Here is a 13,693-nt window from a genome sequence, read left to right as displayed (position 1 = left end):
GCGCTATGTGCCGCGGTACTGCAGGCCTTCCTCCTTATTAAAGGGGAGGGGCCTGGCTGGGCCACCAGGGAGCGGGAGTGCCGGCAAATGAGCCCGGCACTCGAGGAATACTGGGCGCACGGAGAGCAGCCGGCATCCCGCAGGGGGGCTTCACGGGGGCCGGGGACAGGTGCTGGCAGGCGGCCAGCAACAAAAATGGCCGCCTGCCACCTCCCCTTTAACTAGCGCCGCCCCGGCCGCAGGTTGGCCCCCCTGACCCCGGCAGACATAGCGCCTAGCGGTAAGTCGAGGGGCGCCACCCAAAATTACAGCCGGGGCGCTGCGCACGGCGATGACGTCATGGTCGGTGGCGACGCGCGGCACTAACGGTTTGCGCCCCCGCTGAATTTCACTGAAGGTGTTAGCGGCACCACGCCCAGGCACTAGTTGATTTGCGCCCTGTTAGCATCCCTCTTAGGGCGCTAACGGGAGGCGCAAATCAACCAAATTTAGCCCCCCTAATGTCCAAAATAAAGTTTTAAACAAAATGAAACATAAAAAATCGCAATGATGTACCCATTGAATTGCCTTTTGTTTTTACTAAAAGATCTCCACCTCTTAGATTGGTCATTTTGCCCAGAGCTGTGACACTAGGGGGGCTAAATTTGGTTAATTTGCGCCTCCCGTTAGCACCTTCTTAGGGCGCTGACGGGCCGCAAATCAACTAGCGCCTGGGTGCGGCGCCGCTAACGCCTCCCGTGAAATTAGTGCCCTGGCGAAGTTAGCGCCCCCTACCCAATTTTTACCCCTAATTTTTTTGTGGGGTGCACATCCATTTAAAAGGCTGCACATCCCATTTAAAGATGCTTGCATGCGCAAAATTACACATTTGAAAAGCCGGTCCCAGGCTGCGCGGAACCAGCAGACAACTGCGCAGCTTAGAGGGAACATTGCTTGACGCTTAGTTCAAGCTGGATCCTGCACTCTGACCATATGTTTCCAGAAACTATCAGTAGCATTTAGTCAGCCCAACTACTCAAATGTTTTGCTTAAGTTTGTAACACTATTTGTTTGCCTATGTTTAAAAAGAAGAAAAGCTAGAGGAAAAATTTGAGAAAACATATTCAAATAAATTTTGAGTTTTTGTTTAAAGAATAGACGCTGTGCAAGTGTGAGGAAAAGTCCACATTCTAGCATGACAGACTACTGATTACATAAATGTTGTAGTTTTTGTTTATTTGAATTATAAAAGTTAAATTTTATTGGTCCATAAATGTATTTCAGCATGTGAAAATGATTTTACTACTAATTGGACAATGGATTTGAGTAGGTTTTCAACTGAACTTTTAAATAAAAGCTTTCATTTATTACTTCAGAAATCATGTCAAACTGAGATTGATAATAAGAAACAGGCAGCCAGAAGACAGTGTCCATGTCCAAATTTGAGTTCAGTGTTCCCAGTGAATTGAATTATGAAAGCATCAGACATAAAGGCCAGAATTTTCCTGCGGGGGGCCATCGAGGCGAGTGGGAAACCTCGGAGGCCGGGTTTCCCACAGACTCTGATGACTAACAGCAGAGCCTGATTTGAATGTGAGGCCTCGGATTCCTGCCTGCAGCCAGCCAGCTTGAGAGGCTGACTGGCTGCAAGCGGGTAGGCCTCAGAAGCGAGGGGCCAGTCGGGGGGAGGGATCACGGGAGGAGGGTCGGCAGGGGTCAGGGATCGAGAGGGTGGAGAAAGCATCAACAAGGGTTGGGGATCGGGAGGGAGGAGAGAGCTTCGGCAAGGGTAGGGGATAGGGAGGCGGGGAGAGAGGGATCGGGAGGGAGGAGAGAGCTTCGGCAAGGGTAGGGGATCGGGAGGTGGGGAGAGCGCATCAGCAAGGGTCGGGGATCGTGGGAGGAAGGTCGGCAGGGGTCGGGGATCAGCATGGGGAGAGAGCATCGGCAGGGGTCAGGGATCACAGGGCAGCGATGGAGAGAGCATCGGCAGGGGTCGGGGATTGCGGGGGGTGGGGGAGAGAGCGAGTGCATTAGTCAGGGATCACGGAGTGGGGGAAAGCTTCGACGGGTCGGGAATTACAGAGGAGATGGGGGTGTCAGCTGGGGATCAGGGTGGGGGGTGGGCAGATCGGCGGGGGAGAGAGGGGATTGGGGACGGCCACCGGAGGATCATGTCTGGCATCATCATCATTGGTGTGGGGGGTTGGGGGGGGGGGGGGGAGGCCTGGGAAGGTGATCGGAGGCCTCGTGTGGGGCCTCCGATCGTGGGGGGTGGGTATGGCCAGGACCCTGGATCCAGGAGGTAGGTATAAAGCCACTTGGGTTGACGTATGAGGAGAGATTGGGTGATGTATGAGGAGAGATTGGGTCGATTGGGCTTATATTCGCTGGAGTTTAGAAGAATGAGAGGGGATCTCATTGAAACTTATAAAATTCTGACAGGACTGGACAGACTAGATGCAGGAAGGATGTTCCCGATGGTCGGGGAGTCCAGAACCAGGGGTCACAGTCTAAGGATAAGGGGTAAGCCATTTAGGACAGAAATGAGGAGGAATTTCTTCACCCAGAGAGTGGTGAACCTGTGGAAATCTCTACCACAGAAGGCAGTAGAGGCCAATTCATTAAATATATTCAAGAAGGAGTTGGATATATTTCTTAAGGCTAAAGGGATCAAGGGATATGGGGAGAAAGCAGGGACCAGGTACTGAATTTGGATGATCAGCCATGATCGCATTGAATGGCGGAGCAGGCTCGAGGGGCCGAATGGCCTACTCCTGCTCCTATCTTCTTTGTTTCTATGTTTACCTCCTGGATGCAACAGTTGCCGCCTCTGTTTAACTGCCGGCTTTCACGAATTATGTGAAATCCGTCCCCATGCAGTTGAACACAAAATGGATGGGGGAAAGAAAAGAGGCTTCCAGCCTCATTACAATATTTAAATTGAGATAACACCCCCCTGGGAGCAGGTTGGTCGCCCGTCCTGCCTCCGGTAAAACCGGAAGTGTGGGTTAGCGGCAGGATCAGGTCGGAAATCCCATTTTTAACACTTTAACTGCCCCCACGCTCTAAACCCACCCTTTGTTTTAGGGGAAAATTCCGCCCAAAATCTCTGATTAGCATCACACTTTGTAGATAAATTATAAAATGTAAGTGATGCGCCATCAATTACTCAAAAGACTGAGGTAAGCGAGTAACAACCAGGCTTTTATTAACTAAAGAATGAAGGTCTAGTCTCGAGTGGTCGACCCGTCCAGAATACTAAGGGACTGGGAGGTAGTCACTTATATACCTGGAATAGTGGGAGGAGTCAGCCGAGGCATGTCCAGACCTGTACCTAGTGGAATACACATACAGACAGGTATAACAGTGGTTTACCACATTCACCCCTTGTTTAAAAATGAGTCCGGCGGGGTGAAGTGTATTTAAAAGTTCGTGTATTGGAGTCTCTCCGGAGGTCTTGTCTGCCGCTGTGATCGACGTGGCGACGGCAGGGGTGGTGGAGCTTCCGGCGTCGCGTCCCGTGTAGGCTGGGGCACTGGAGTGTAGTCCTCGTGGGTGACGGTCCAAGGCGAGCCGGCTGCTGGGGTTGGATATCGGGTCGTGGGGGGTGGGGTGGTAATGGGTGGTGGGTTACAGCGGTCCCCGAGGGTGTCGTGGGGGGGGTGGTAGTGGGTTACAGCGGTCCCCGAGGGTGCGAGGTCTCGTATGGAGACTGTGTCCTCCCGCCCATCCGGGTACGCAATGCAAGCGTACTGGGGGCTGGCGTGGAGGAGGTCGACCCTCTCGACCAGGGGGTCCGTTTTATTGGTCCTCACGTGTCTTCTCAGTAGTACCGGCCCTGGGGACGTCAGCCATGGCGGTAACGCTGTCCCCGATGTGGACTTCCTTGGGAAGACAAACATTTTCTCGTGAGGGGTGGCATTGGTGGCAGTGCAGAGCAGTGACCGAATCGAGTGGAGCGCATCGGGGAGCACCTCCTGCCAGCGGGAGCATCGGGGAGCACCTCCTGCCAGCGGGAGGTCGGAAGGCCCCTAGACTTTAAGGCTAGTAGGGCGGCCTTCCAAACTGTTGCATTCTCTCTTTCCACCTGTCCGTTCCCCCGGGGGTTGTAACTGGTGGTCCTGCTTGTGGCTATACCCCTAGCGAGCAGGTACTGGCGGAGTTCATCACTCATAAACGATGAGCCCCGGTCGCTATGGATATAGCTGGGGAAACCGAACAGGGTGAAGAGGCTGTTCAGACATTTAATGACCGTGGCACTGGTCATGTCCGGGCAGGGGATAGCAAACGGGAAACGGGAGTACTCGTCAATGATGTTGAGGAAGTACACATTGCGGTCGGAGGAGGGGAGAGGCCCTTTAAAATCGACGCTCAGGCGTTCGAAAGGGCGAGTGGCTTTTATCAGGTGGGCTCTGTCTGGTCTATAAAGTGCGGTTTGCACTCAGCGCAGACTTGGCAGTTCTTGGTCATGGTCCTGACCTCCTCAATGGAGTAAGGCAGGTTGCGGGCCTTGATGAAGTGGAAGAACCTGGTGACCCCCGGGTGGCAGAGGTCATTGTGGAGGGCCCTCAGCCTATCGATCTGCGCGCTGGCGCAGGTGCCACGCGATAGGGCATCTGGGGGTTCATTGAGCTTCCCAGGCCGGTACAAGATCTCGTAATTCACAGAATCACAGAAACCCCACAGTGCAGATAGAGGCCATTTCGGCCCATTGAGCCTGCACCGACACATATCCCACCCGATCCCCGTAACCCCTACACCAACAAATATCCCACCCTATCCCCACGTATTTAATCCCCCTAACACTAAGGGTCAATTTATCATAGCCAATCAACCTAACCTGCACATCTTTGGACTGTGGGAGGAAACCGGAGCACCCGGAGTAAACCCACACAAACACGGGGAGAATGTGCAAACTCCACACAGACAGTCGCCCGAGGCCGGATTCGAACCCGGGTCCCTGGCGCTGTGAGGCAACAGTGCTAACCACTATGTAATTGTAGGTGGAAAGTTCGATTCTCCACCTCAAGATCTTGTCATTTTTGATTTTGCCCCTCTGCTTGTTGAACATAAAAGCAACTGAACGCTGGTCAGTGAGCAGGGTAAATCGTTTTCCGGCCAGGTAGTGCCTCCAATGATGCACAGCCTCCACAATAGCCTGGGCCTCCTTCTCGACCGCGGAGTGTCTGGTCTCCGGGCTCTGGAGGGTTCGTGAGAAGAATGCCACAGGTCTCCCTGCCTGATTAAGGGTGGCGGCCAGAGCGAAGTCGGACGCATCGCTTTCCACCTGGAAGGGGATGGATTCGTCCACTGCGTGCATGGTGGCTTTGGCAATGTCCTCCTTGATACGGTGGAAGGCCGAGCGGGCCTCTGCCATCAGGGGAAAAGAGGTGGATTTGATCAGCGGACGGGCTTTGTCTGCATAGTAGGGGACCCACTGGACGTAGTAGGAAAAAAACCCTAGGCACCTCTTCAGAGCTTTTAGGCAGTGGGGCAGTGGGAGTTCCATAAGGGGATGCATCCGGTCCGGGTCGGGACCGATGACCCCGTGTTCCACAACACAGCCAAGGATGGCGAGGCGGTCTGTGCGGAATATGCACTTCTCCTTGTTATATGTCAGGTTCAGGAGTTGGGCGGTGCGGAGGAATTTCTCGAGGTTTGCGTCATGGTCCTGCAAGTCATGGCCGCAGATGGTCACATTGTCTAGGTAAGGGAAAGTGGCCTGCAGCGCGTTTTGATCGACCATCCGGTCCATCTCCCTTTGGAAGATGGAGACCCCGTTGGTAACGCCAAAGGGAACCCTAAGGAAGTGATAGAGGCGGCCGTTTGCCTCAAAAGCAGTATACTGGCGGTCTTCGGGGTGGATGGGGAGCTGGTGGTACGCTGATTTCAGGTCAATGGTCGAAAAGACGCGGTACTGCGCAATCTGGTTGACCATGTCAGCTATGCGGGGGAGTGGGTAGGCGTCCAGCAGGGTGTAGCGGTTTATTGTTTGGCTGTAGTCGATGACCAGGCGTTGTTTCTCGCCGGTCTTAACGACCACAACCTGGGCTCGCCAGGGGCTGGAGCTGCCCTCAATAATCCCCTCCTTCAGGAGCCGCTCCACTTCGGTTTTGATGAAAACCCTGTCCCCAGCACTGTATCGCCTGCTCTTTGTGGCGATGGGCTTACAGTCGGGGGTGAGGTTAGCAAACAGTGGGGGGGGTGGGACTCTGAGTGTGGAGAGGTTGCATCTGGTGCGCGGCGGGCAATTTGGAGGCTGCTGGCTGCGGACTGTGAGTGGGGGGAGGGGGCCACCGTACGCCATCGTAACGCTTTTGAGGTGGCACTGGAAATCCAACCCCAGTAGAACGGCAGCGCAAAGTTGGGGCAGGACCAGGAGTTTAAAATTATTGAACACAGTCCCGTCTACTACTAGTGTCACCACGCAGTAGCCGCCAATGTCCGCTGACTGGGACTCGGCGGCCATAGAAATCCGCTGGTGCGCAGGCAGGACTGGGAGAGAGCAACGCCGCACCGTGTCGGGGTGGATGAAGCTCTCTGTGCTCCCGGAGTCAAAAAGGCAGTTTATTGCATGGCCGTTTACCTTAACGTCCATTTTGGACCGAGCTAGTTGGTGCGGTCTCGTTTGGTCCAGCATAACAGAGGCCACCGTAGGGGTCGGTGTGTCGCTGCGGGTATCAGATGGGGGGGGTTTGGCGGCCTGCTGCGTCCCGGCTGGTGTCCAAGATGGCGGCGTCCATGATTCCCATGTGGCTGGAGTCGTCCAAGATGGCTGCTGCTGCGGTGGTTCGCACATGGCTGGGGAGGCCCAAGATGGCGGCCCACACGCGGCGCTGTTGGGGGCCCAAGATGGCAGCTCGCACGGCCCACACGCGGCGCTGCTGGCGTTCGGGGTGGCTTTGGCCTTGCAGACGCTAGCGTAGTGTCCCTTTTTCCCGCAGCCCGAGCAGGTCGCATCCTTCGCCGGGCAGCGCACTCTGGGGTGTTTGGCCTGGCCACAGAAGTAGCATTTCTGGCCTTGGGATACTGCTGTCTGGCTTTGGGACACTGCTGCGGTGGTTGGGCCGTTGTTGGGCTGTGGCTGGGGTGGCACGGTGCTATGGGGCTGTCCTACCGCCTCCCAGGTTGTCGTTCCCCGCGGCGTCCACGGTGCAGAGGAGTAGGCATCCATGCCCCGGTAGGCTGCGTCCAGCGTTAGTGCGATTTCGGAGGCTTTGTCGAGGGTGAGGCCACTCTGCTCCAGCAGTCGCTGTCGGGTGTAGTTGGACCTGTGGCCCGCTACGAAGGCATCCCGGATCAGTTCCTCCGTGTACTTAGTGGACGTTATCGCCTTACACCCACAGGCCCGGCCAAGCACGGACAGTGCTTGGAGGTATTCCTCAGTCGATTCCCCAGGTTGTTGCTTGCGACTCCCCAGGAGGTGCCTGGCGTAAACTTCGTTCACAGGGCACGTGTACTGGGTCTTGAGGAGCTGGAGGGCGGCTGTGTACGAGGTCGCATCCCGGATGACTGAGTACACTCGGTGGTTCACCTTGGAGATCAGGACAGACAGTTTGTTCGCATCCGTTACGACCGCAGTGGAGGCAGTCAGGAATGTCTCGAAGCACATGAGCCAGTGAGCAAACTTGGTGGAAGCGTCCGCTTCCGGACTGTCCAGGTCCAGGCATGCTGGCGTGAGGATCTTCTCCATTATAAAAAATTTTAGTTAATAAAATTGATGCGCCATCAATTACTCAAAAGACTGAGGTAAGCGAGTAACAACCAGGCTTTTATTAACTAAAGAATGAAGGTCTAGTCTCGAGTGGTCGACCCGTCCTGAATACTAAGGGACTGGGAGGTAGTCACTTATATACCTGGAATAGTGGGAGGAGTCAGCCGAGGCATGTCCAGACCTGTACCTAGTGGAATACACATACACATACAGACAGGTATAACAGTGGTTTACCACAGTAAGCATTCTGTTTAGTGACAAGTTGTGAGAGAGAGGCAGACAACAATTTGTATTTATATATGTCTAACAGAAAATGACTCAAAAAGCTTTACAGACAGGAAGAAGAATTATGAAACGGTAATGGATGCTGAGCCATGAGGGAGAGATTAGAGGGTTGAACAGAAGTTGTTGAAAATATGGGATTTGAAAAGATTTTTTATGGTTGAGAGAGGAGGACGAGGTTTAGGGAGTAAAATGTTGAGATGTTTCAGGGGTTTTAGAGTAGATTTGAAGCAGCTGAAGGCTTTGCCAACAGTTGGGCAAAGGAAGGGGGTTCAGAAAGAACCACAGTCAGATCATTTGGAATTTATGGAGGTTTGAAGATGAGGATTTTAATGCTTTGGGGAGTGTAGGTCAGTGAGGATGAGCTATATGGAATGTGGGTCAAGATATGGGCGGTTTCATTTTGGATTGTTTGGAATTTATGGAGTGCCAGGCAATGACCATTTCTAACAAGAGAGCATTACTATCGCAGAGTCCCCCATCAACAACATCCATTCTGGTCACCATTGACCAGAAACTGAACTGGACCAGGCACATAATGCCGTGGCTACTGGAGAAAGTCAGAAGCTGGGTATTCTGCGGCGAGTGTCTCACCTCCTGACTTCCCAGAGCCTCTCCATCACCTACAAAGCACAAGTCAGGAGTGTGATGGAATACTTTCCACTTGCCTGGAAGGATGCAGCTTCACCAACAATCAAGAAGTTCAATACTATCCAGGACAAAGCAGTCTGTTTTATCGGCAACCCATCGACTGGCTTAAATATTCATGCCCTTCAACATCAGTGTGCCATGACTACAGTTGTACAAGGCTTCAGAACTTCCCAAACTCAAGGGCAGCAGTTGCATAGGAACACCATCACCTCTAAGTCTCGCACCATCCTGACTTTGGACATATATCACCGTTACTTTATTGTTGCTGGGTCAAAATCCTGGAACTCCCTAACAAACAGCACTGTGGGAGTACCTTCACCACAAAACTGCAGCGGTTCAAGGCGGCGGCTCTTCACCACCACCTTCTGAGGGCAACTAGGGATGGGCAATAAATGCTGGCCTTGCCAGCGATGCCCACATCCCAGGAATGATTTTTTTTAACCAAAGACACACATCCAGGAAACAATGAGAAAACTGAATTCACCAATTTACAAATCAGTGGTGCTGGACCCAGGACCCCTAAGCCTTCCCTCATCTCTCACTACTGATAGACCTTAGGAATCCACTAAAGAGCCAAACCCCATATGCCACCACCACCGACCGCCCCACCCCCCCCCCCCCCCCCCCCCCCCCAAGTTCTGCAAAACCTCGGTCTACCTCCTCAGTGATGCTATACCACAGGATCCCATCCCAATGCTGGCAAAACCCCAGAACCATCCTAACTTGCCCCTCCATGCAAAGAAAAACAGCATTGCTTCCAATGCTACCAAAATGCCAGTGCAACTAGACCCCCCTCCTCCTGCATTACTATCCAAGTACCTAGTTCCAGCTAGTACATCTTGCATACCATCTTATGTATGCTCAGCTTTAAAAATGGTGAAGGATAAAATTAAATACATGTATAAAGGACACTCATTTACGATTTTCACAAAATAAAGGACAGAATTATAGAATTTGATCCTGAAAGTATTGGTAAACATCCCATAATGCCATGTATGAAAACTGGAATTTGATTTGGACACTGTAATTCAGGGGCCCTGATATCTTGCCCTGCATGACACAACACTGTTATAAAGGTGTATCCTCTGACTTACTGTGAGCAACACGTGTTAAATCTGTTTACAGGAGACTTTGTTATATCCGGCACCGACGGGACCGAGCTGTTGCCGATCTATCAAAACTGCCGGACATACCAGCGTTAATGTTGAAGCATACGGAGGTTTTCATCTCCGTATCTGACAACAAACACTGTTGCTTAGCAACAGCTTCTAAACAGTCGGCCCGTACCTTAGAAGCGTCTCTGTAGCTTAGCAACAGCTTCAGAGAGACTTTGCAGAGCCTGACTGATGGAAAAAAAAGCCACGAGAAGAAAAAAAACCTAACAAAACGGCTCCTGATTTCTGCCGGTAGATCGAGGTTTCCGGACATACAACCTCCGGATAAACCAAAGTTTCCTGTATATTCATTTGTATAAATTTACATGAATTGCTCTTGAGTCTGAGGAGAATTTTGGTGGCAACCCAAGAGTCTTAAATAAGTGACCAAAATGTTCTGAGTGCAGAAGTAGTTGAAAAATATTATATTTATGGAGATAATTTTTCCACTTGGAAAAGATTGCCAATTTGTTTTGTATCAAGTGATAACTTCTGAAGTATTTGCAGAGATACTAGATCGGACTGATCGCTATCTTTTTCACATTTAGGTCATTTTTGTTGGAGAAGAGGCTGTGGATGCTGGGGGTGTCCGGAAGGAGTTTTTCCTCTTGGTTATGCGAGACTTATTAGATCCTAAATATGGCATGTTTCATTACTATGAGGAGTCTAGGCTCATCTGGTTTTTATATCAGGTATGGAAGTTAAAATCAATTATGGTATAATATATTTGTGCCTTATTCCAAAACCGGTTCTATGCACTTAACCATTTTGAGTAAAGGAAGCTCAAAAGTATCCATGCTCATTTGTAACTTCCAGTAAACCCCATTATGTTAGATCCATCAACTAAGAATGCAATAACTTCTACACTACATTAATTGAAAACTTAACAGATGCCTATTAGTGAATATGCTAAGATTATCTAGTTTCACGCACACACGTTTTAATAAAGCAGTATAGGCAGCCAGTCTCCCCATTAGAATTGGAAAGTCTTGTCACTACAAATATGAAAATGGTAAAATCATAAATATTGGAACATCTATTTTTGTTCATCCCATTACCGCAACTAAAAAAAAGACTACCAGGTTCTACAGGTGAAAAGTTTTTAGCCCAACTTACTTCATTCAACGTCAAAGACCCTACAGTCCCCCGTTGTTACTTAAATAATTTAAGGGTTTTTAACCACCACTGCTCCATCCAGAAGTCTATTCTGTGTATTGATCACTCTGTGTTGAGAACAAAATGCTGACATAAGTTCTCAATTTGTTGTCTTCTAGTATGAACCAATTTACTATCAAAATTTTCTATACCATTTACTATGTCTACCTCTAAGATCACCCATTGCTCCCTTTCAAGGCTAAAAAGCCCAAGTTCCTCCAGTCCTTCCTTATTTCTCACACCTCTGAACTGGAAACAATATAGTCTGACTGGGACAGTAGAAGTTTGAGGATGACTTCCTCTGACTTGTATTCTACTGTTTTGGCAATATAGTTCAACATTCTCTCTGCTTTTTAATTGCTCAGCAGTAGTTGGACATGGTGAGTATTGAGTACTAAAGACCCCTGGATCACTTTCAACTTCGCCTGACCCACATTTGGCCAATTTTTTCCTATGTGTACTACTTTACACTAATCTATATTAAATGTAATGTACCATTGTTCTGCCCACTTACATTACTTACAGGGTGTCAGCTGTGGCTCAGTGTTAGCACTCTTATTTGAGTCAGAGGTTGTGGGTACAAGCCCCACTCTAGAGCTGACACTTTAGTGCAGTACATGAGGGAGTGCTGCACTGTCGGAGGTGCCATCTTTTGGATGAGATATTAAACCGAGGACCCGTCTGCCCTCTCGGGTGGGTGTAAAAAAAATCCCATGGCACTTTTTGAAGAAGAGCAAGGGAGTTATCCCAGTGTCCTGGCCAATATTTATCCCTCAACCAACATCACTCAAGTTGATTATTTGGTCATTATCATATTGCTGAGTGTGGGACCTTGCGGTGTGCAAATTGGCTACTGTTACCCTACATTACAACAGCAACTACACTTCAAAAGTGCTTCATTAGTTGTAAAACACTTTGGGGCATCTTAGGTTGTGAAATGTGCTATATAAACACAAGTTCTTTCTTGCATATTTTTTCCAATTGAATTTTATTTCCTGAGATTCCTTTATTTCTGTGCGAAGTCCCAGTTCTGATGTCCCCTCTCTACTGGTAACTACTTTAATGTCTATGACACGGGATTTTAATTGACTCCACTGGATACTCTGTGCATTGTGAGAAGGGGTTAATGCAAATCTGAAGGTGATTCATCTAATAAAACCCACTGCCAGCCCAGCACATAGAAGTATTGGGCCTGTACTGAATTTTTTTTGGCTTGGCTGCTTTCCCATCTTGGATAGCCAATGGAGTAGCTCCCTGATGTCTCTTGAGTACTATTATATTCCTCTAAACTCTTGTAGGTCGGTCTTGAAGTTGATGTTAAAGTGAGGTTCCAACAAATAATTGGAGAATATGATTATCTCTTGAATAGCATCTCTTTGGTGATCCATCATCGACGTATCATTCAGATATATATGTTAGTTTTGCTGCATTCCATTTGATTTAATTTTGTAATATGAACTTAAAATTTTATGAATCTCTCATAGCATAGTGGTATTCAGTCAAGGAATTGTAGAGGAAAAATAAGCATTAAAATGAATGTTTCTGTTTGTTATCTTGTTTAGACCTTTGAAGAAATTGATTTATTTCATTTGATTGGTGTCGTCTGTGGTCTTGCAATCTACAACTTTACAATTGTTGACCTGCATTTTCCATTGGCTTTGTATAAGAAACTGCTAAAACAGAAACCTACCTTAGATGACCTGAAGGAATTGATGCCCATCGTTGGCAGGTTAGTTAATGTGACTCTTTTTTATTTAAAAAAAAAAAAAAATATTATTCATTCACACACAGCAGGAATATGTCTAAGTCACATGGTTAGGCACAACCCTAAAATTTGCATCATGATATCACTGCCAGCTCTCATGTCAAAACAGCCTCAGGCTCTGCACAGGAGCACCAACTGTTTCCACTTTCTTCCCCCGCCCCCCATCCCATTAGTTCTGAGAAGGTTATGTGTTTCTAGTATTGGATTTTACAAACCTTAGAACCAAGTTCTCTAGTTTGTAGGTATTTTGTAAGTAGAATAAGTGTCGCTTTTAGTGCTTGCTCTTATTCCAGCAGTGTTTAGCTGTTTAATCTGTTATCATGTTTTCCTTCAGGTCTTAAACTACTTCCATCTCAGTAGGGGCCAACTCCATTTTGCTGTATTTTGGGGAAGCCTCAAAACAAATTCTACTGCCTTCAGGGTATTGATCGACTTTACTCAAAGTATCTAATGCAAGTGTTCAGCCCTCATGCTATGAGCAGGCTTAGAGAGCAAAGACATTCCTGATGACTATAAATGTCTGAGACTCTTGGGAAAATCATTGTTTTTTTTTTGCTGCATCATAAAAATAATTTCAAGAAATAATTCTTAAAAAAAATAAATAAAATGAAAACAAAAAATAATTTAAACAGTAATGGTTTACTATTTAACTCTGCTGCAATATGCAAGAAAGTGCCTCTGACATGGAGGCAAAATGTAAAAACTATATTATAGAACAGAAGGAGGCCATGTGCTGGAAAATGACTATTCCTGTTGTTGCGAGCAATGATGGACAGGAAAAGACCATCTGGTCCATCCAGCTTATCCCTCTGTTATGAAAGTATTTTCTAAATGCCAAGGTTCCTTTTAATAGGCTGGATGTATTCCTAAGCCCCCAGCCAGCAAGCTCAGTCCCCTTTGTTTAATTTATCCTGTTTAGTTGGGGACTCCTTTTCAGTCTGACGTTTGTAGAACAACCTCATCACAGGTGGTCTCTGTCAACTCCTTTTG

The 13,693-nt window shown here is 48.8% G+C and overlaps 1 protein-coding gene across 1 annotated transcript in view; it reads left to right on the top strand.

Moving 5' to 3' along the window:
• The window catches only part of herc4 (HECT and RLD domain containing E3 ubiquitin protein ligase 4), a 189,553-nt gene that overhangs the window by 157,826 nt on the left and 18,034 nt on the right, over window positions 1–13,693 (top strand). The window contains exons 18-19 of the mRNA XM_085996146.1: window positions 10,332–10,475; window positions 12,501–12,920. Of these exons, the coding sequence (XP_085852272.1) occupies window positions 10,332–10,475; window positions 12,501–12,920 (564 nt within the window). The remainder of the gene's footprint in view (window positions 1–10,331; window positions 10,476–12,500; window positions 12,921–13,693) is intronic.

This window comes from Somniosus microcephalus, chromosome 8 (assembly GCF_052327205.1).
Source record: "Somniosus microcephalus isolate GS21.2 chromosome 8, FLI_Smic_1.0, whole genome shotgun sequence".
Classification (NCBI taxonomy): domain Eukaryota; kingdom Metazoa; phylum Chordata; class Chondrichthyes; order Squaliformes; family Somniosidae; genus Somniosus; species Somniosus microcephalus.
The sequence above is the reverse complement of the archived record's forward strand: the minus strand, read 5'-3'. Positions and strand labels throughout refer to the sequence as shown.